At 41.8% G+C, this 20,052-nt stretch overlaps 1 protein-coding gene across 7 annotated transcripts in view; it reads left to right on the top strand.

Moving 5' to 3' along the window:
• Positions 1-6,130: 6,130 nt before the first annotated feature.
• LOC145536000 (glycerol kinase) overlaps positions 6,131-20,052 on the top strand; it is a 75,950-nt gene continuing 62,028 nt past the window's right edge. For all 7 annotated transcript variants that reach the window (XM_081564368.1, XM_081564366.1, XM_081564367.1 and 4 more), the window contains exons 1-2: positions 6,131-6,382; positions 17,654-17,727. In XM_081564368.1, coding sequence (XP_081420494.1) covers positions 6,305-6,382; positions 17,654-17,727 — 152 coding nt within the window. In that variant the 5' untranslated portion in view covers positions 6,131-6,304. The remainder of the gene's footprint in view (positions 6,383-17,653; positions 17,728-20,052) is intronic.

Here is a 20,052-nt window from a genome sequence, read left to right as displayed (position 1 = left end):
AAGGGAAATGTTACCATTTTATAACAAAAACATTAATATGGGCAGCCTCTGACACAATATATTCCAAAACACAAGTCTATATTTTGTAATGCTTTTTTACAGCTTAGACTTTGTACATACCGCCCATCACACCTATGACAGTTGTATGCCTTTATTTGTATCCAGTAGCAAAATCTGTAACAAAACTTTAAAATAACCACCCCCCACCCAGCCAAAATGTGGGAAGGTACAACACAAGGACATTATCATCAAAAGGCACAATTCATTAGGAGCCACTTATGTAACAGTCTATCATATTGATAGATTCATTCATTCATTCAACAGTTACTTACAGAACACCCATACCCTAGGGATATAATAATGATCAGGAGAAAATCCCTGGTACCAGGGAGCCTTGCACATTGCATTTGAGGTCAGGAATCTGCATCCTTAATAAGTGCCCTAGGTGATTCTGAGACAGACTAATGTTTGAGAATCTCTGCCTCTGACCTTTACTACCAGTATTCTAAGTGGATTATTTGATTGTTAACAGAGAACTAAGATTTGCGACAACAGTTCTATACAAGTCAGGGGACAAATTTCTCATATCTCACAGTTTTGCCAAATCCCAGAAAAATAGAAATTCTAGCATACGCATGGCACAGTGGCTCTCAAAGTGTGGTCCTTGTACCAACAGTAGGAGCATCACCTGGGAGCTTGTTAGAAATGCAGATTTTCAGACCTCATCTACTAAACCAGGAATTCTGGGGTTGTGGGCCCAGGTTTTAACAAATCCTCTACATCAGGGATCCCCAACCTCTGGGGTCTAATGCCTGATGATCTGAGGTGGAGCTGATGTAATAATAAAAGAAACAAAGTGCACAATAAATGTAATGGGCTTGAATCATCCTGGAACCAAACCCCATCCCGGTCTGTGGAAAAATTATCGTTCATGAAACCAGTCCCTGGTGCCAGAAAGGTTGGGGACTGCTGCTAGGTGGTTCGGAGAAGGCAATGGCACCCCACTCCAGTACTCTTGCCTGGAAAATCCCATGGATGGAGGAGCCTGGTAGGCTACAGTCCATGGGGTCGCTAAGAGTCGGACACGACTGAGCGACTTCACTTTCCCTTTTCCCTTTTATGCACTGGAGAAGGAAATGGCAACCCACTCCAGTATTCTTGCCTGGAGAATCCTAGGGATGGCGGAGCCTGGTGGGCTGCCATCTATGGGGTCGCACAGAGTCGGACACGACTGAAGCGACTTAGCAGTAGCAGCAGCAGCTAGGTGGTTCTAATGTAGGTAAAGTTTGAGAATGATCACCATATCTATTATAACTGTAACATTGCATGAAATGATATATAATGCTAGGTAGTTTGTTGTTGTTGTTCAGTCACTCAGTTTTGTCCAGCTCTTTGTGACCCCATGGATGGCAGTATGCCAGGCTTCCCTGTCCTTCACTCTCTCCTGGAGTTTGCTCAAACTCACATGCATTGAGTCGATGATGCCATTCAACCATCTATCCTCTGTCGCCCCCTTCTCATCCTGCCCTGAATCTTTCCCAGCATCAGGGTCTTTTCCAATGAGTCAACTCTTCAAATCAGGTGGCCGAAGTATTGGAGCTTTAACATCAGTCCTTCCAATGAATATTCAGGGTTGATTTCCTTTAGGATGACTGGTTTGATCTCCTTGCTGTCCAAGGAACTTTCAGTAGTCTTCTCGAGCACCACAGTTCAAAAGCATCAATTCTTCGACGTTCAGCCTTCTTTATGGTCCAACTCTCACATCCATACATGACTACTGGAAAAAAATATGGCTTTGACTATACGGAGCTTTGTCGGCAAAGTGATGTTATACTTAGATTGTTAACATGCCTGCGAGGAGATTTTCCAGTTTACATAGCAGGAGGGGAAGGCCCTCAATCTGGCTGTTATTATCAAGGATATTTAAATTTTGAATCTGTCTTTAACTTCCTCTGCTACCTTGGGCACAGCACTTCGTGTATCTGCCTAAATCGTTCCAGTCCCATAAAATACAGGAGAACCGCTCCTATTTATTATAATCCTTTCCAGCACTAACTCTCCAGGTTATACTTATTTTTTTGTATCTCTGTCAATCCATATCCAAGTAATCATTAGAATAACCAGGAGAGATTAAGGAAAGGCTACCTTTCCAAACAGATTAGACTATCAAATCATTTTGGACAGCTGATTTTGAATAAAGACCTGATCAAAGAGGCAGACAAAGTTGAGAATTGCCATTTCCAGAGACACAGATTCAGGTTCTCTTCTGGGGAAGAGAAAGAGTAAAGGGCTTATACAGGCAAAAGCCACAAGGTGGTTCAAGAATTACAACTGAACCAACATAAGAATGGGAATATTTGCCTTTAAGGAATCGTGAGTTATGTTACAGTAAGGGTTCGATAAGTATCTTGAGTTTCTGGAACACTGGGCATAAGTTGCATAAGTTGAGAAACAAACAAACAAAATGCACTAGACTCGAAAAAATAAGTCGGGCAAATATGAAAAGACCAAGAAGTGTTACCGGACAAAAAGAAAAAAATTCTCTAAGGAAATGTGGCCTTTCTGCTTATATAAATTCTTTGTAAATTAATAAGAAGAAAAACTAGAGGAGAAATATAAGTGAAACACCCAGAAACTCTTGGGGGAGGGGTGGAGTTAACACTGATTTCTTGCTGTACCAGTCTGAGATATTTCACAATGAGCTTTTGATGACTCAAGCTACTTAAATCCTTCTCATGAGGGACCTTGGTCTTTACCTCTGGATTTCTTTGATAGAAACACACCTGCTAGTAAGCCTCCATCTTGCCTTTCATGATGAACTGTGCTACTTCTAGAGTGTTTTCACAGACACTGTGTTACTTAAGTCTCACATTAACCTACCCATGTCAGAGATACTTTCCCTATTTTACAGACAAGCAAAAGAAAGCCATGGGAGGCAATGAGATACTCAAGTTCAGGAAGATTAAGTGTTAAATGCCAGGGTCAACTTCAGACCAAGGTCCTTAGTTTTCCAATCCAGTGTTTTTTCTATCACTTTGCCTTCAAGTCTCAGTGGGTGTTGGGGAGATCAAGGTGGATCAGCATCCTATCTTCTTCCTTTTTATCCATTTCTCTTCCTAATTTTCCTCAGGTTGCCATCAAAGGGCACTCTGCTTGTGTCAGGAGGTGAAAATTCTGGTCTTGGTTCTACCACTGAAGGTCTCAGACAAGTCACGTATGCACTCTGGGCCTCACGTGGACCATTGATATGATGAGATTAAATTCATTTTATGGCCAGACAAGAAAAATTTAAACATATTATTCTCGGCCTGTTTGGGCTTTCTCTGTCCCCTTTAGTGTGTATTCTGCATCTGCATCACAGACCTCCTTAGGAGATACCATTCCTTTGTAACTTTGTAAACAGTCAGGATGACCCACTACTAGCTTTCTACATGCAGATCTGGATTACATAAACATGTCAATGTGTCATTTAACATATCACCTTTAGTCTCAAAAACATAACTGTGCTCTGTCTTCTGACGGTCCTTAGAGCTTTCTAAAAGACGGTCTCCTTGGCTGTAATCCTCAGGTTGGCTCAAAAAAAATTTTCCATTTCTTTCTTGAATTGACTTTTGATTAATTTCTTTTTTAGGGGTGGGGCACGCTGCACGGCATGTGGGATCTTAGTTCCCCGACCAGGGATCGAACCTGCACCCCCTGCATTAGGTGCAGAGTCTTAACCGCTGAACTGCCTGGGAAGTCCCTTGATTAATTTTTCATCACCAGTTATTTCCAACTTTTTCTCATTGTGTGAAAAATGGAATCAGAATATATATTGGTTGATTTTTATATTTATATATAATAGATTTAAGTTTCCAGGCTGTAGCTGGGGTTTAAAGGGATAAGAAACAGCATGCAAACAGGGATGATTCCAAAAGAATGAGAGTGAATAAGTTTCTGAGAGTCAGAGTAAATATTTAGGGTGTGGAGTTGAGATAAGGCTGGATTCTCCCATTTAAGACCCATTGATATCCTTGGTATCAATCATCAATATCAAGGCTGCAAAACAAAGAGCTTTGTTGGAGTCTTAGGAATTGCATTTCCAGAGACACAGATTCAGGTTTTCTTCTGGGGAAGAGAAAGAGTAAAGGGCTTATACAGGCAAAAGCCACAAGGTGGTTCAAGAATTACAACTGAACCAACATAAGAATGGGAATATTTGTCTTTAAGGAATCGTGAGTTATGTTACAGTAAGGGTTCGATAAGTATCTTGAGTTTCTGGAACACTGGGTAGATGTTCTGAATGCCTATGTTAAAGATAAGGGTTCAAAGTTTAGATTCCATCCAGGATAAGACATGCATAAGTCACATTTCCTCAGACATAAGTTCTGTTTTGGTAAAGGAATGACAGTGTGGAACACACAGACTATCATGGGAACCACAGGATCAATAAGTTTCAGAATCTCTCGGGTACATCTAGCCCTACTTTTTCTGAAACGTCTGAATTCTGATCACACGTACTGTCCTGTTAGAATCTGAGAGTCAAAAGTGTGTGAAAGTTCAGACATGCTCAGGGATTTTTGTTTAATGGATCAGTGTGGTAGGTTTGGTGACTTTCTTTTTACTGCCTGTTAGAGTCAAGGAAATCTTTATCTCTATCAGTCAATTAACATTTTTCAGGGTTTTCCATCTGGGGCAAGTTGGCCTAATTCCTTTACATTTGCTGGTATGCCTGTCTGTGTCTTTTCCTTTTCCAGGAAATTCAGAAATACTGTTTCATCTGCACTCCTAAAGCAAGTCAGTTTATCAGTACTTACCAAGTCCAGCATCTCCAGAAGCAGGCCTCATCTGGAACACTAGACTTTGATTTCTAAACAGAGTATAGGAAAATTTGCTTCCAGAGCAAGAGTGAGAAAACTGTAAACACAAGAGATGAATAAGTGATGTGGTGGAGAGTAAGGCAAAAGGGGAAAAAATAGAAATGTTCCAGAACACTGAGAGATTAAGGAAATGGGGTGGGAAAAAATGTGAGAGTGGGAATAGTACAATGCTTTTGAAATTGATAGAGCATGCTGGTTTACAGAATCAATTTAGTGATTTTTCAACCAGCATTTTAAAAAGATGATATGCAACAGAATAACGAAAATACAGAATGCATAGGATAGAAAGATAAATATTGTTTTGGAAACATTTAGAATATATGTAACTATATAAAATATATATAACATGTAACTAGATAAATTATAAAGGCACGCGCGTGCACACACACACCCACACATTTGCCTGGGGTTGTTTTGTTAACTATTTCTCATAGTAGGTCTCGGTCCAGAGTTTAAAAACTCCTGAAAAACAGGATCCCAAAGAACCCAGCAAGGTAAATTCAAGGTCAAATGACCAGGCCCCTTTTCTCTCTTTTTGCTGTCCACAGCATTTAACAGAGGGAGAGGAAATGGCGGGTAAGGGAGAGGACACCAGAGGGAGGTCAAGCGAGGAGCAAGGGCGCATCAGGACAGGGAGGAGCCCCGGGACTTTCTGGATAGTCAGTTGATGACCGGACGAGGTTGATTTGTGAGCGCTTTCCTTAAACGCTAAACCGAAAGAACTTCTGAGTTCCTTATCCTTGAAAAACCTCCAGAGGCGAAGGATTCGCGCTGCTCCTGAAGGTGACACTACCTAGGGTCAGCTCCAGTGAAAGGGATTATTCTTAAGTGGGACGAGGAACGGGGAAGTGGGCGGGGCATCGGAAGCGCGGGAAGGCCTGGCGGGGTCAGTCCGGAGAGTGACTCACGCCGTGCTCTGCACAGCCCGCCAGAGGAGCAAGCAGTTCTGCATTTTGGAACCCATCCGCGAGCCGAAGCCCCAGGGCGTAGGTGGGCTTGTGCCCCTTCCGCGGGCCAGTGATGCTCCCTGCAATGGGCAGCACCGCTGCCGGCGGGCTCGGCAGCCGGCTCGCCGGGCCCACGTGACCTGCCGCGCGGGACACCGCCTCTGCCGCGCCCAGGCCCCGCCCCATGACGTCACGCTCCCTCAGATTGTCTGAACGTTCCTTCTCTTTCCGCTTTCGGTCATTGGCCGGCCTGGCAGACAGCGCCCCCCCCTTCGCCCCGCCCCCGAAGTCGTGGGGAACGCGGGTGGGGGCGGGGCCTGGGCCGGAGGGGCGGGGCGAGAAGGCTCCGCGCCGGTAAAGGGGCCGCTCGAAGCGTGGTCCGAGCCATCTACTGCCGCCAGCCTGCAGGCCCTCCAGGCTTGCCGCACGCCCCTTCCCCGCCCGCCGCCGTCACCAGGGAAACGGGTCAAGACTGCCCGCCGATCCCAAGCTGGTTTCATGGCAGCCGCGAAGAAAGCAGTTTTGGGGCCCTTGGTGGGAGCAGTGGACCAGGGCACCAGCTCGACGCGCTTTCTGGTGAGCCCGGGGTGGGTGCCACTTGAGAAGGTGCTGAACCGGGGCGGGAGCCTTGGAACGCCGGGGCTGAGTGTCGCGTCCCCATCCCGTTCTTCCCACGGCCCGGGGCCCCGGCCACGGGGCAAGAGGAGGAGGCCAAGGGCACCGTAGTGGGACTTGCCACGCTGGAGCCGCCCCGCCCGGGCCTGGGGGAACGCGGCCTCTTGCGACCCCCGCGGCTGAGCTGAGTAGCCCTGGCCTCGGTGGTGGAGCGCGGCCGCCTACTGATGGGGGGATTCCTCCCCCAAAGGGAGCTAGGATTCATCGAGCATCCGTGCAGAGCGGCCCGCCTGCAGCCGGGGACAGGTGGCCACACTGACCGCTGCTGCAGTCTTCCCCAGAAGCATTTGGCCTGCCCGGCTTAGGACGTCCTTGGATGGGGGGAAGCTGTGTCACGGCTGTGGGAGCCTAACACAGCGTCTTGTGGAGCAGTCAAACAAATATAGTATTTGCGTGATGATGCCTTGTCATCCTCTCCCACAGACATTGCAGAAGGTAGAATGCTCGGGGGCTGGCTAGTGGCAGAACACCTTAGGAAAAAGTCACTCTACACTGCTTTTACCGGGATCTTGATTTCATTTCGAAGCTTCGTAAATTTCAGTTCCGATACTTTGCCTGTTACAAAGATGACTGTCCTCTCGGCACTTCACAGCATAAAGTGACAGGGAAATTGTTTCTCTTTTTATTTGCCATGTGTGACAGCAGAGTTTTGCCATAATGGAGTGCTATTTAAGTGACTCTCTGCTGATTGGTTTGGGGCAATTAGGAAACTTGCTCTTAAAGTGATCTAGTACTGAGTTCAGTAAGATCATTTAAAAGTAATTGAAATAAACTGTTGTTGGTTAAGAGCTCATTCTTTCAATGGGCATTTGACTAACCTGGCAAGTTGATGTAAATATTTAATGATTGCTTAACTCCCTCTTCACTTCTTTGTCTCAATTCATGTTTTCATGTCTTCTTCAGAATATATACGTATGTATATATTGTATATATCTTATTTTTTATACATTGTATATATATCTTATATTTTTTCAGAACTCTATTTAGTTGACCACTTGACTAAAACCTGCATCTGTACCTTCATTTTAATACTCATCTCTCTTGTCTAAAGTCAGAAGCTTTTAGTCCAGTTTTAGCTTGGTTCTTACTTAATGACTTACGCTGGTTTGAGCTGCCAAGACCTAATTCTCCTGTTTCTTACATTGTTTATCTTTTGATCAGACAGGGCAGGTTTCACTTTATCTTATTTTCATATAAATATTTATAAAGTAACCCTGAATCATAAGTAAGAAAGATCACCTAACTGGTTTGATTAATAAAGTACACAGTCATCACTACCATTTCCCAAATTAAGAAAGACCATTAAGACATGTGTGCTGACTAACTGTGGGTTGAGTTTTGAAGCCACGTTCAAGAATTGCCCACGTAAATGCCTGCAGGGGACAGACAGGTAGAGGGAGGAGAAAGGCTGGAGAGTAGACTCAGGCTAAAAGGACAGCCTCTAGCTGCCAGGCAGGAACACTCGCCTCATGTTGCACAAGCTTCAGATTCTTTAAGAAGAATTGATAGTCAAGCGTTTTCAGTGAAATCTTCCTGTCCTTAAATGTTGGCAACTAGTTGCTAACGGACTGTAGGGGCCAAACCAAACATGGCAGTTGTTCCCAAGTTTATACAGCCTTTGCCCTCTCTGAAAGTGTGTAAAATATTTCCTAACTCTGTAGGCTGCCTTTTGAGTTGCCAGCCTGACTGTGCTGGTCTTCCTTTTGACTCGTCAGTGTTGCTGTACATGGGGCTTCCCTGGTGGCTCAGATGGTAAAGAATCTGCCTGCAATGCGGGAGACCCAGGTTCAAACCCTGGGTCGGGGAGATCCCCTGGAGAAGGGAATGTATTCTTGACGGGAGAACCCCATGGACAGGGGAGCCTGGTAGGCGCTACAGTCCATGGGGTCGCAAAGAGTCGGACACAACTTAGCGACTAACACTGTTGCCATGCATGTAGCCCAGCAGTCTTCTTTATCTACTGCAGGTTGTTCCTGGCCCCTCAGATTCTGTTGCCCGAGGAGTGTCTTTCTGTAATGGTGGGGAAGGAATGAATCAACTTTCTATTATCACAGTCAGTTGTTCAGCGATTGACATGAATAGCAGGAGCCTTTAAGAAGTTGGCTGCTGTTTACTGTGGCTTGATCTCAGTGAGTAAGCTGAGGTGCACATGCAGAAGGCTCCCATCCTGCTTATAGAGTGATGTTTAAAAGTTGATCAGTAAAGTTTCCTGCTCCTTGAGAAACAACTCTTCAAGAAAGCTTCAGAGGTAGATAGAAGACTACCTTTGTGAAGAGATCCTGGGTGAAGTAGAGAAAAATCTGGCAATGGTTTAGAAAGGGTTTTTTTCCTCCCTTGGTTATAAGGAAAGAAGTTGCTAAACCACTGTCTGCAAAATTCAGATAATAGATTTGCTGAACAAGTGCTTCAGTCACAAGGTGATCCCAGGGGTTGTTCCAGTCATATCGTTCCACATTGTAATTATGACTCAAAGATAATTGCTTACTTTCTCAGGAAAGAATACAACAGATAAGAACTGTCATAAGGAAGCATATAAAGCGAAAAGTATTAAAATAATTTCCTGGCCATTATTCATTGCATTTGCATGTCTCATTCAGTGTTCACAAGACCAATCACCTCACTGAGCTTCCCTGTCCCTTTTTCTATGCCAGTTACATTTTTTTCTCCCGTAAAGGACACAAGATTTCTTTATTCGTGTTCTCTCATCCAAGGGAAATGCCTCCTCCTCATTTTCCCATATCTGCTTCTTGAAATTCTGTTCTACCTCCAAATAGTGGCTCAGTTACCATCTCTTGGTGGAAGTCTTTGCTCAAACCCTTACTCAGAGTTTCTCCTCCTTCCTAGACCATTCTTTTTATGTCTCTGTTAATAGCTCTTATCAGCTTTACTTTGTGTTATCATATATCTGCTGAACTTAAAGCAGGAACCTCCTTTTGGAGACTTGTTCATCTTTGTATTCCTTAAAATATCTTGGTCAACATGACAAATGAACACCTGTCTTCTCTACAGGGAGTGCTTTACACATATTTCTTGAAAAGATTTTTATAGGTCAACTGAATTTTAATTCTGAGTCTCCTTTTTATTTTGTCAAAAAATCTTAAACCTCTCTGACTGATTACTTAATTGCTTCTCTTTTAGTAGTAGAACTGCAAATTTAGGATGTGTTCATTTCTTCCTCTAGTAGTCAAAGACTTAATCTGGGGACCCTAGGCATATGTTTTGCACCAAAGGAAAATTTCCAACTTGTCTGATAGGAAAGTGAACTGGGCTTGGCACAGGTTTACCCAGATTGCAGAGTAGGAACTTCTTGGAAAGAGAATTAGTGTAACAGGTTTAAAGGAGGGGCCATTTCTTTATAAGACAAAAGCTTCAGCTTAAACAGTCAACTTCCTTCTTTAATTTGGTAGCTTTGTTGTTTCCCCATTAGATTGACTGTTAAAAAAAAAAAACAGACTCCACCGTAGGAGGTGGGAGAGTGGCTCAAGAGGGAGGGGATGTGTGTATATTGATGGCTGATTGATGTTGATATATGGCAGAAACCAACACAACATTGTAAAGCAATTATCCTCCAATTAAAAATACATTAAAAAAACAAAGGCTTGGATTGTGTTGTACCTGTGATGTGTCAGGTACTCATTGAGGACTTTCCCAGCATTATCTCATTTAATCCTCATAACAACTGTGATGTGGGTAGTATTATTGAGCTCCTTTACACAGCTGATTAGAACATGTTGGGGAATGTGCCCAAGGTTGCAGAGTGACTGGTGGAACTGGGCTTCAAGTCCAGGTGTCTCCCAGTGAGAAACCTATTGTCCTAACTCCTCCTGCCTTCAGTAGGCTCCCCAGTTTTCTGAGTACAGTTGTTTCTCCATATCCAGGGGATTGGTTCCAGGTCCCCCATGGATACTAAAATCGTAGGATGCTCACATCCCTTATATAATGAAATAGCATGTCACTTGCATATAATCTAGGCACATCCTCCCTTACGCTTTAAATCCTCTCTAGGGACTTCCCTGGTGGCTCAGACAGTAAAGTGTCTGCCTACAACATGGGAGACCCGGGTTCGATCCCTGGGTCGGGAAGATCCTCTGGAGAAGGCAATGGCACCCCACTCCAGTGTTCTTGCCTGGAAAATCCCATGGACGGAGGAGCCTGGTGGGCTACAGTCCATGGGGTCGCAAAGAGTCAGACATGACTGAGCTACTAAACTTTCAACTTTCAGATGACTTAAATCTAATACAATGTAAACTGTGTAAGGAGTTGTAAATACAGTGTAGATGCCAGGTACAGGGTAACTTCATGTTTTGCTTTTTGGAACTTTCTGGAATTTTTTCGTAGAAAACACTTTGGATCTGCAGTTGCTCAAATCTGTAGAAACGGAACCATGGATGTGGAAGACTGATTGTGGAGGGAATATAGGAGTCTGGGCACTTACCAGTTCTGATTATAGTCCCAGATGAATCTTCACCAAGTAAAACAGACTTACACACTGGTTTCACAATATGTTTTTTTTTTTTTTTAAAGGTTGCCTTTGAATAAGTACTACTGATTTTGATCATCTTGTGACTCAGATTAAGTGGGGCCTGGGCAGGGCTTAGGTGTAGTCACCATGGATAATGGTTGTGTAACCATTTTGTTCCAATAGCCAGCATCTGTGAAGAATGGCTTGAATTGTAGCTCCATGCTTATTTTGGCAGGAAACATTGCCTTGGCCCCGGTTGTCTCATCATACTTAGAGATCTCAAGGTTAAGGGATGGGTTTCCGCTTTCTTTCTTTCGTTTATGTATTCAACGCATAAATATTAAGAACCCATTAGGGGACAGGGACTAATGAACAGTGAATTTGGTAAAATAAATTTGGCCCACAGCTGGAATGAGACCCCTCTTATAATAAATGTAACTGTGTTTTCCAACCCCCACTAAGTTGGTTTTCTTTCTTGCCCATCACATTACAGAAATGGTAAGAACATCTCATCAGAGGGCTGCCACCCTCTCTTGTCCTCTTGTCTCATAAGCATAAATGTTTAGAGCCTTCAGTTGAGACTTCCATGAGGGGCAGAGTGGTATCTTTTTTTCCTCCTCTCCAAAGCTTAACACAACGTTTGGCATCTGGTAGGTGCTCCTTGGACTTCCCTCATGGCTCAGTGGTAAAGAATCCACCTGCCAATGCAGGAGACACAAGAGACATGGGTTTGATCCCTGGGTCAGGAAGATCCCTGGAGGAGGAAATGGCAACCCACTCGAGGATTCTTGCCTAGAGAATCCCATGTACAGAGGAGCCTGGTGGGCTACATACAGTCCATAGTTTCGCAAAGTATTGGACACGACTTAGCGACTAAACAACAGCAGCAACAGAGGAGCTTGTTACATGAATAGACATCAGCAGAGAGAGGCCTCCAGGGCTCGATGTGTTGTCTAGAACTCTTGGACTGAAAGACTAGAGAGGGAAAACTTGTGGGGTCTTGGGAAAAGTTGGATTTAACAACTATAGTTATATTAGCGGTATGTATAAGTATATGCTATTGAATATAACCTCACTTTTTAAAGAAAAATATGCCATTTGCTATGTTCTCTTTATTTCTCTGGCTTTGGGAAGATGCCATGATGCCGTTTGTGGTCAAGTATGCAATGTAACATGTTCGTAGCTAGTATTTTTATTTTAGATGCTACAGATTTACATAACATCGTGGTGTTTTAGAGACGGAGTTTGCATTCCTGAAAAGTGTCTTACTTACCCAGTAGAGTGTGGCATGAGTAGGCTAGTGGGGAAATCACGTGGGGAGGGAAGTGAATGCATGTTTATGATGGGATGCTTGAGTTAGTCACAGGGTGGGTGAGGCAAGCCTGAAAGACAGTTACTTAGTAAGGACTGCATTTCATGTCTCCACTAGTCCGCTTTAGCTGAGACAGAAAAGGTGGGCATTGTTTCAGAAAGTTCTTTGAAAACAGTTTTTATAGAAGTAATTTTCCTTGTTTTAGGTTTTTTTAAGTGTCCCCCTCTTCCAAATCTGGAAATTGATCATAATTTAGGCACAGTGGTGAATATAGACTAATGACTTGTAATTCTCCTGCTTATAGTAGAAATAGTAGTAGTAAGTGGTAGCAGTAGTAGTAGTAGCAACAGTAGTGGTGGTAACATCTTTTCCTACCTGAACTTGTTTCTTCAGGTTTTCATTGCCCTCCCCCACCAAAAACAAACTCTGGCACTGAGACATGATTTGGGCTTAGAGATGAATACAGAACTGGTGATTTTTTCTTGTTTAAATCCGAACTCTTATCACCTATCTGCTGTGCTGGTGGTAGTAGTAATAATAGGCACAGTAATCAAAATAGTAGCACTGATAACAACAGTAGTGGTAACATCTTTTGGATACATGTTGTGTGCTCGCCCTATATGAAATACTTTTCATACATTACTTAGTCCTTTGCAGATGGAAAAATCAGCAACTTAGAAAAGTTAAAGTCAGACAGCTGACATAGGACTTCCGTGGAGGTCCAGGGGTTAAGGGCTTCCCAGGTGGCACTAGTGGTAAAAAACCTGCCTGCCAGTGCAGGAGACATAAGAGACACAGGTTCTATCCCTAGGTTGGGAAGATCCCCTAGAGGAGGGTATGGCAACCCACTCCAGTTTCCTTGCCTGGAGAATCCCCATGGAGAGAGGAGCCTGGAGGGGCTACCGTCCATGGGGTCGCAAAGAGTCTGACACAACTGAAGCAACTTAGCCCACGCACCAGTGGTTGAGACTCCATGCTCCCACTGCAGGGGGCACCTGTTCAGTCTCTGTTCTTGGTCAAGGAAGATCCCACATGCTGCCCTGCACAGCCAAAAAAAGACAAACACAACCAAAAAACTGATATGGACAGGGCTGAGCTTGACCCCCAGCCCCAGCTCTTCCAGGCCGGTGCTTTTTGCCTCCATATGACATCAGGCATGAGGCTCTCAACTGCCTTTCTGGCTCACATGCAGTTCTAAAACTCTCTGTCTTTTAATAGACATGTGGTTGACACAGAAGGTCGTATAAGTTTAAGATGTACACTGTGTTGTTTGATATATTTGTATATTGCCATATGATTACCACCATAGCATTACCTCCGTAGCTCTGCCTTGTCACATAATTCTCACTTATTTTTTTTTGGTGGAAACCATTAAGATCGAGTCTCTTAGCAACTTTGAAGTTTCTGGTACATTACCATTGACTGTAATCACTCTGCTGTGCATCAGCTCTCCAGGACTTATTTATCTACTAGTTCCAAGTTTCTGCCCTTAATGGATCTCTTTCTTTCAGCTATTTCCTCAAACATTAGCAACTGACTGCTGGGTATCTTCACTCAAATAGAGGTTGTTTAAAATGAAACTGGCAATCGCTTTACCTCTTTCCATACTGTAATTACTGCTCCTTCCCATACCTTTGTTTTGTAACATTGCCTACTCTTTTTTTAAAAACGTTTTATTTTATATTGAGGTATAGCCAGTTAACAATGTTGTGGTAGTTTCATGTGAACAGCGAAGGGACTCAGCCATACATATACAAGTATCCATTCTCGCCCAAACTACCCTCTCATCCAGGCTGCCACATAATATTGAGCACAGTGCCCTGTGCTGTAAGTAGGTCCTTGTTGGTTATCCATTTGAGTATAGCAAACTCTTAACTTGTAACCTGTAACCCGTCATCCTTGAGTATTCCTGCTTTTTTGTCATTCCTCCCTATCCAAGCCCTTGATGCATCTAAATACTTATATCTCCTAAACTGAATATCTCAGCAATGCACTTCATTCAGTACCCACGGCTGCCAAGACACCTCTAGGCATCTTACATGGATCACTGCAGACACATACATCCTCAGCTGCTTTCCCTGCCTCAGCCTATCTTCCCCACTGTTCCCAGTCTGTTTGCAAATTACATCTTCTGAGAGCCCTTCTCTGATTCCCCCCCAAGTTTCAGTTGGATGTCCTTCCTCCTCTTAATAGCATAGGCAGCCCTATGTTAGAAAACCTCTTCGTATTCTCTGCCACTTAATGGATGAAAACATCACAATTAGTCCCGGTATGATTTTGTACTGGAAAAGCTCTGGTATTTAGAAAACCTAGAGCTTAGCCCTGTTTTGTCAGTCCTATCCCATCTCTTGGAGCTCTGTTGGTTAAGTAAGAGAGCATTCTGTTATGTCCATGGGTTTCAGTTTGTATTGTCATTTTGCTTTCTGCCTTGGAACTCCGTGGTTAAGCTCACTTCTAGAAGAGTTTAAATCTGAAAGCTGAAGTCAGTAAAATATGGAATCTAAGGTAGGATGTGGTCCAGAGACTGAGCTAAAACTCTCTATCCCTCCCTCCCGGCTTCTGAAGGGTCCTAGAGATGTGGGGAGGACACTGAACACTGGCCCAGATCTCTTCCAGATCCCATAAACTCTTGTATATTCCTTTAAATGAATTTTCTTAAAATGAATTTTTTTAAAGAGAGTTTCTGTTCTGTGCCATTGTGCGTCTGCAGTTTGGACTGATCTTTAAATTGAGTTTCAAACTTGAAAAGGGCAAAAAAGATGAGGAGCATCTGTAACTCAGGGGTGTTTCTCCCTTGCCATCTAACAGTTTTTACATGAATGACCATGCTACTCATTTTATAAAGCAAATTATATAGCCATTGCCATCTTTCAGTGACAGTGGCTTTTGAAATCTACCTGAAAAGAACAGACTAGTATTTTCACTCCTGGGTAATGTGTTGTCATTGGAGTTACCTACCCAACAGCCATAGAGTCTTATGGAAACATCCTTAGCTTACTTTGGATACTTGTCCACCTGCAGACAAATGGATAATCAGGAGGCTTCATTACAGTTCCTCATGTGAACCTAGATATATGAGAAAAGCACTGCTCCACAACTTCACTGTCCAATATGGCAGCCACTGGTCTCAGGTGGCTATTGATCACTTTGAATGTGGTTAGTCTGAATTGAGTTGGGCCAGAAGTATAAAATCTATACCAGATTTCAAAGACTTAGTGCTAAAAAAGTAGACAAGCTAATCAATTTTGTATTGATCACCTGTTGAAATGATTTTAGATATATTGGTTTAAAAAATGTTATTAAGATTAATTTTACCTGCTTTTGTTTACTGTTTTTTTGTGAGAAAATTTTAAATTATAAAGTTATGTTATGAATTATATGCGGCTGGCATTTGTGATTTGCATTATATTTTTTTGGATGGTGATCCACGAAGCAAGTTGCAGATTCTAAAATAGTAAATCTAAAACGTGCCCCATACACTGGGAAGTGGTGCACAGGGTCAGATCCTAAACACCTAAAGGTGATGTCCATTTTCTTCTCAGAGTCAGAGCTCTAAAGAAGTAGAGAGGTCTGGACTTGATCCTCTTACATCCACATGTTCTGTGATCAGACATCACTCTCTAATATGCCAGATAGGATTTGCCAAATTCCTTCCCTTTTCAGTGCCTATTTCAACAGCCTTTAAATCCGTTTTTGTGTGTGTGCATGAGGGTCCTGACATTAGCCTACTTAAAACTAGTGGGTGATGGAAGAGGAAGCATACTCCATTCATAGCTCCCTAGGTCCACTGTCGAAGTCTTTTATGAATCCATCCACCAAAAAGGCACACCTTATTTTTTTAAATGTTTTAACTGGAGGATAATTGCTTTGCAATATTGTGTTGATTTCTGCTGTACAACACCACAAATCAGCCATAATTATATGTGTATCCCCTCCCTCTTAAGCCTCCCTCCCCCTTCCCATCCCACCCCTCTTGTTTCTTGTTCCAGAGTCCTTTGGGGACTTGTAGACTTTGGGAGCAGGAGTCACATGAGGAAACATTATACAACTATGGCTTCCTATTAGAGTTTCTGCCATATAACCATTTCCCATTTGATTTAATAATGTATCTCCTAACAAGTACCTGATAGACCACGGTGTTTTAGATATTCAACAAATGTTCATTAATTACCGACCCTAGGCCAGGCACTATTCCAGGCCCTAGAGAAACTTTAGAAAATAAAATGGGACAAATGGAGTGGACATCCTAGAAACTTACACTAATGCTAAATTTGTAAATTACTGGTATATTACACCGGTGGTTTCTGCCAGCTGCCTTTTATTTATGATGTGTCGGGTTAACCTTTGACTTGTGAGATATTTTATCTCCTCAGAGGACTTGAGAATTTGCCTTCTTGCTTTCATTATGTTTATCACTTCCTCCCCAAAAGATGATATGTGTGGTGAGTAGGGAGGTGAGCAGCAACAAGACTTGCTATGTGTTTTCCCTTATTACTTTGTCTTTCTGAGTCTGTCTTCAGTGAGGAATTTTCTCCCACAGGAAACCTAGGCCTGGAAACACTTTCTTAATTGGAGGTGACTTTACTGCTGCAATTAGAGTGATTGGGGAAGTTAATTTTAATTAAAATATGAACTCTTAACTCTGAAAGACTAAGTCATGTGATACTTAAATATAGATATAACCAGGTGAAAAATAATACTTGGAAAAGAAGTTGTTAGGTTTTTAGGAAGCTTTGTTTTAATGGTGTTAAAATTGCAGAGGCTAGTACTGCATTTATTCTTTGGTAGCTTTCCTCCACGGGTTTTAATGTTTTATAATCAAGGGTCACCAATTCATGTCACAGAGAGCACTCAGCTTGATGCCATGGTCGGTCCTCTTCTCTCCTTCCTGATAACGACTCTCCTTGGCTCTCATAAGAGTGAGATGCATTGTTACACTTTCCTTCAAAGGAATTTACACAGGATGCTTTCCTGCCTGGGCATCTATGATTCCTGTTTCTACATGCAAGATGGATGCAGAATGGAACCTGACACTATCACTATCAGCACTGATCCAGCTTTTTTATTTTTGGTTTTCCTAATCTCTAAAAGAAATCCATGCTATTCACTGGTTGATGTATTAAATTTCCTACATCTGGAACCATTTTTTTAAAGAATGAAGAACTGCCTCTTCAGCTTTATCTTTAACAGATTTTCATTTATCTAAAAAGAAGTTATTTCTGAAGCTACCTTATAACTTGCATGATTCTATCTGAAGAGAAAGTAGAACATCTTGTCAGGCATTTCCTCTGAAATGATTTTTCTATCAGTGAATAAGAACATCAGTTGCTGAATAACTTTTGAACATCTTTGCTGTCTACCTGCATTTTTTACTCTACTCTTGCAATATATTTTTCAGGTTTTCAATTCAAAAACAGCCGAACTACTTAGTCATCATCAAGTGGAAATAAAACAAGAGTTTCCAAGAGAAGGGTATGTTTCCTAATTTAATATGTAAAGATACCTCGTGTTTATTAGTCCATCTCAACCCACCTGCCCTATGTCTCTGTAAAGTCAACTTAACCAAATACCCTCCTGAGAAGACAAGGAATAGGTATTAATCAAGAAAAGAAGCAGTAACTTGGGACTTCCCAGATGGTCCAGTGGTTGAGAATCTGCCTTGCAGTGCAGGGAACTTGGTTTCTATCTCTGGTCAGGGAACTAAGATCTGACTTGCCAAGGAGCAACTGAGCCCATGTGCCATAACTCAGACTCGGCTTAGCAAAAAGAATAAATAAATAAGTAAATATACATTAAGAAAAAGAAGCACTAACTTGGTATGTCAGCAAAAATGTGGATGACTGATGGCTTAGAAATTCAGGGACAGAAAAGGAGTAATAAAGTAATAAAGCAAAGGTGCATTAGATATCAGAAATTCCACAATGACTTTGAAGTCATTTAGTTTTATGTCTTCATTATTGTCAACCCGCTTCTCTCCTGATTTGCACGTGAGGGTTTTTTCCTTAAATAAAGAGATAGGTTTTTTTAAATTCATATATCTTAACATCTGCTACTAAATCATCCTTTTGGGAAATAATGTTCATATGTAGTAATTGTGGTATTACTAATATATATGCATTATATAGTACATATACATATACTGTACAGTGTTCAAAAATTGATATTTATGATACAACCACTTTGAAAAACTATGTGGCAGTTTCTTATCAAATTAATCATATATCTGCTGCATTCCACTCAGGAATTCATCCAAGAGAAGTGAAAGCATATGCCTATGGAAAGACTTATCTACATGAATGCTTATAGTAGCTTTGTTCATAATAAAACTGGAAACCCCTCAAATGTTTGCCATCAGTAAACAATGAATATACTATTCATCAGTAAACAATAACAATGAAATACTGTTCGACAGTTTTAAAACAGTGACCTGATACATTCAACAACATGGTTGAATCTCTTTGATGTCATGGAAAATGAAAAAAGCTGGGCATAGGAGAATACATCCTATATGACTATCTAAAATTTAAGAAGATGCTGAACTAATTAGGATGATAGGAATCCCAAAAGTGGTTGCCTGTGAGTGTGTGATTGACTTGAAGGCATGAAAGAACTTTTCTGGCGCAATGGAAATATTCTATATCTGGATGTGGGTGTTGGTTAGATTGGTATATGCATGTGTTGAAACTCAACAAATGTATGTGCTTTAGATCTGTTCATTATATTGTAAAGTTTACTTCAATTTAAGAAAGAGGAAATCAAAGCAGTGCCTTACCAGATTTTCCATTAAAAATGTTCTCCTATGTTTCAGGGAATTCCTTTGTTTAATAATAAAAGTTATTGACATGTTACTAGCATTGGAATGACTGTCCATAGACCTGATCCCATTGCAGTTTAAGAGAGATGATAGTTAGTCTTGGAGGAATAGAAATTAGAAATATGTGGAAGGAGATCGGGTTTTTGGAAAGAGAAAATTTAGAGACAGAATTCATACCTTGGGAAAGCTGGGCAGGCCTAGGGGAAAGCTGCGCAGACCTGGAGGAAGGCTGAGAAGAAAGGCATTTGTCATTCCCTTGCTACTTCCAGATTGTAGCGTAGGATTCTTTTAATTTGTGTCATTTCTACTTTTCCATAGATAAGGTATGCCATTTGTTTCTCCCATATATTCATCCTTGTCATTTATTATGAGCCATTCTTCCTTCTGAGGTCCTTGTACCTTACGTACAATTGCACTGGGACTTGGTCTGAAAACTTGGACCAATCACTTGTCTACATGACATAGTTCTTGGAAGGAATTAAAAATTTTTCCCTACTTTCTAACAAAACATTTTAGGAAAAATCATGACAAAAGTGATTAATATACTTATTTAACGTTAGAATTTGTTGTGCTTCATAAATAAATAAACAAATATATAAGGAAGGAAATCAGTGTGTCAAAAGAATAATAGCTGTATCTAGTCTGCTAGTGAAACATGAATATTATCAGAATTCATCAGACCTACAAGATATAAAGAATCGGGGAACTTATTTCTTACTGGATTTGAAAAAATGATTTTAAAACAGGTAGAATATCTGCTGTTTGTGGCCTAGTATTTCCTCCTTTCAAACGGTTAATTACTGTATGAAGAATAATAAAAATGTAAGGGAAATTGGCTCTTCTTTAAGTCATTTCTTTAGAATATTGGGTATGCTTTGCTTATCTGATTTTCTTCAGTTTATGCAGCCACATCCTCATAAGTGAACATCTCTAGAGAAATAAATTATATCTGTCTTGCTTGTTTGTGGACTAACCAAAATACT

The sequence above is a fragment of the Giraffa tippelskirchi genome, chromosome X, assembly GCF_054371585.1.
Source record: "Giraffa tippelskirchi isolate mGirTip1 chromosome X, T2T-mGirTip1v1.2.pri, whole genome shotgun sequence".
Lineage (NCBI taxonomy): Eukaryota > Metazoa > Chordata > Mammalia > Artiodactyla > Giraffidae > Giraffa > Giraffa tippelskirchi.
This window is presented reverse-complemented; position numbering and strand designations above follow the sequence as displayed.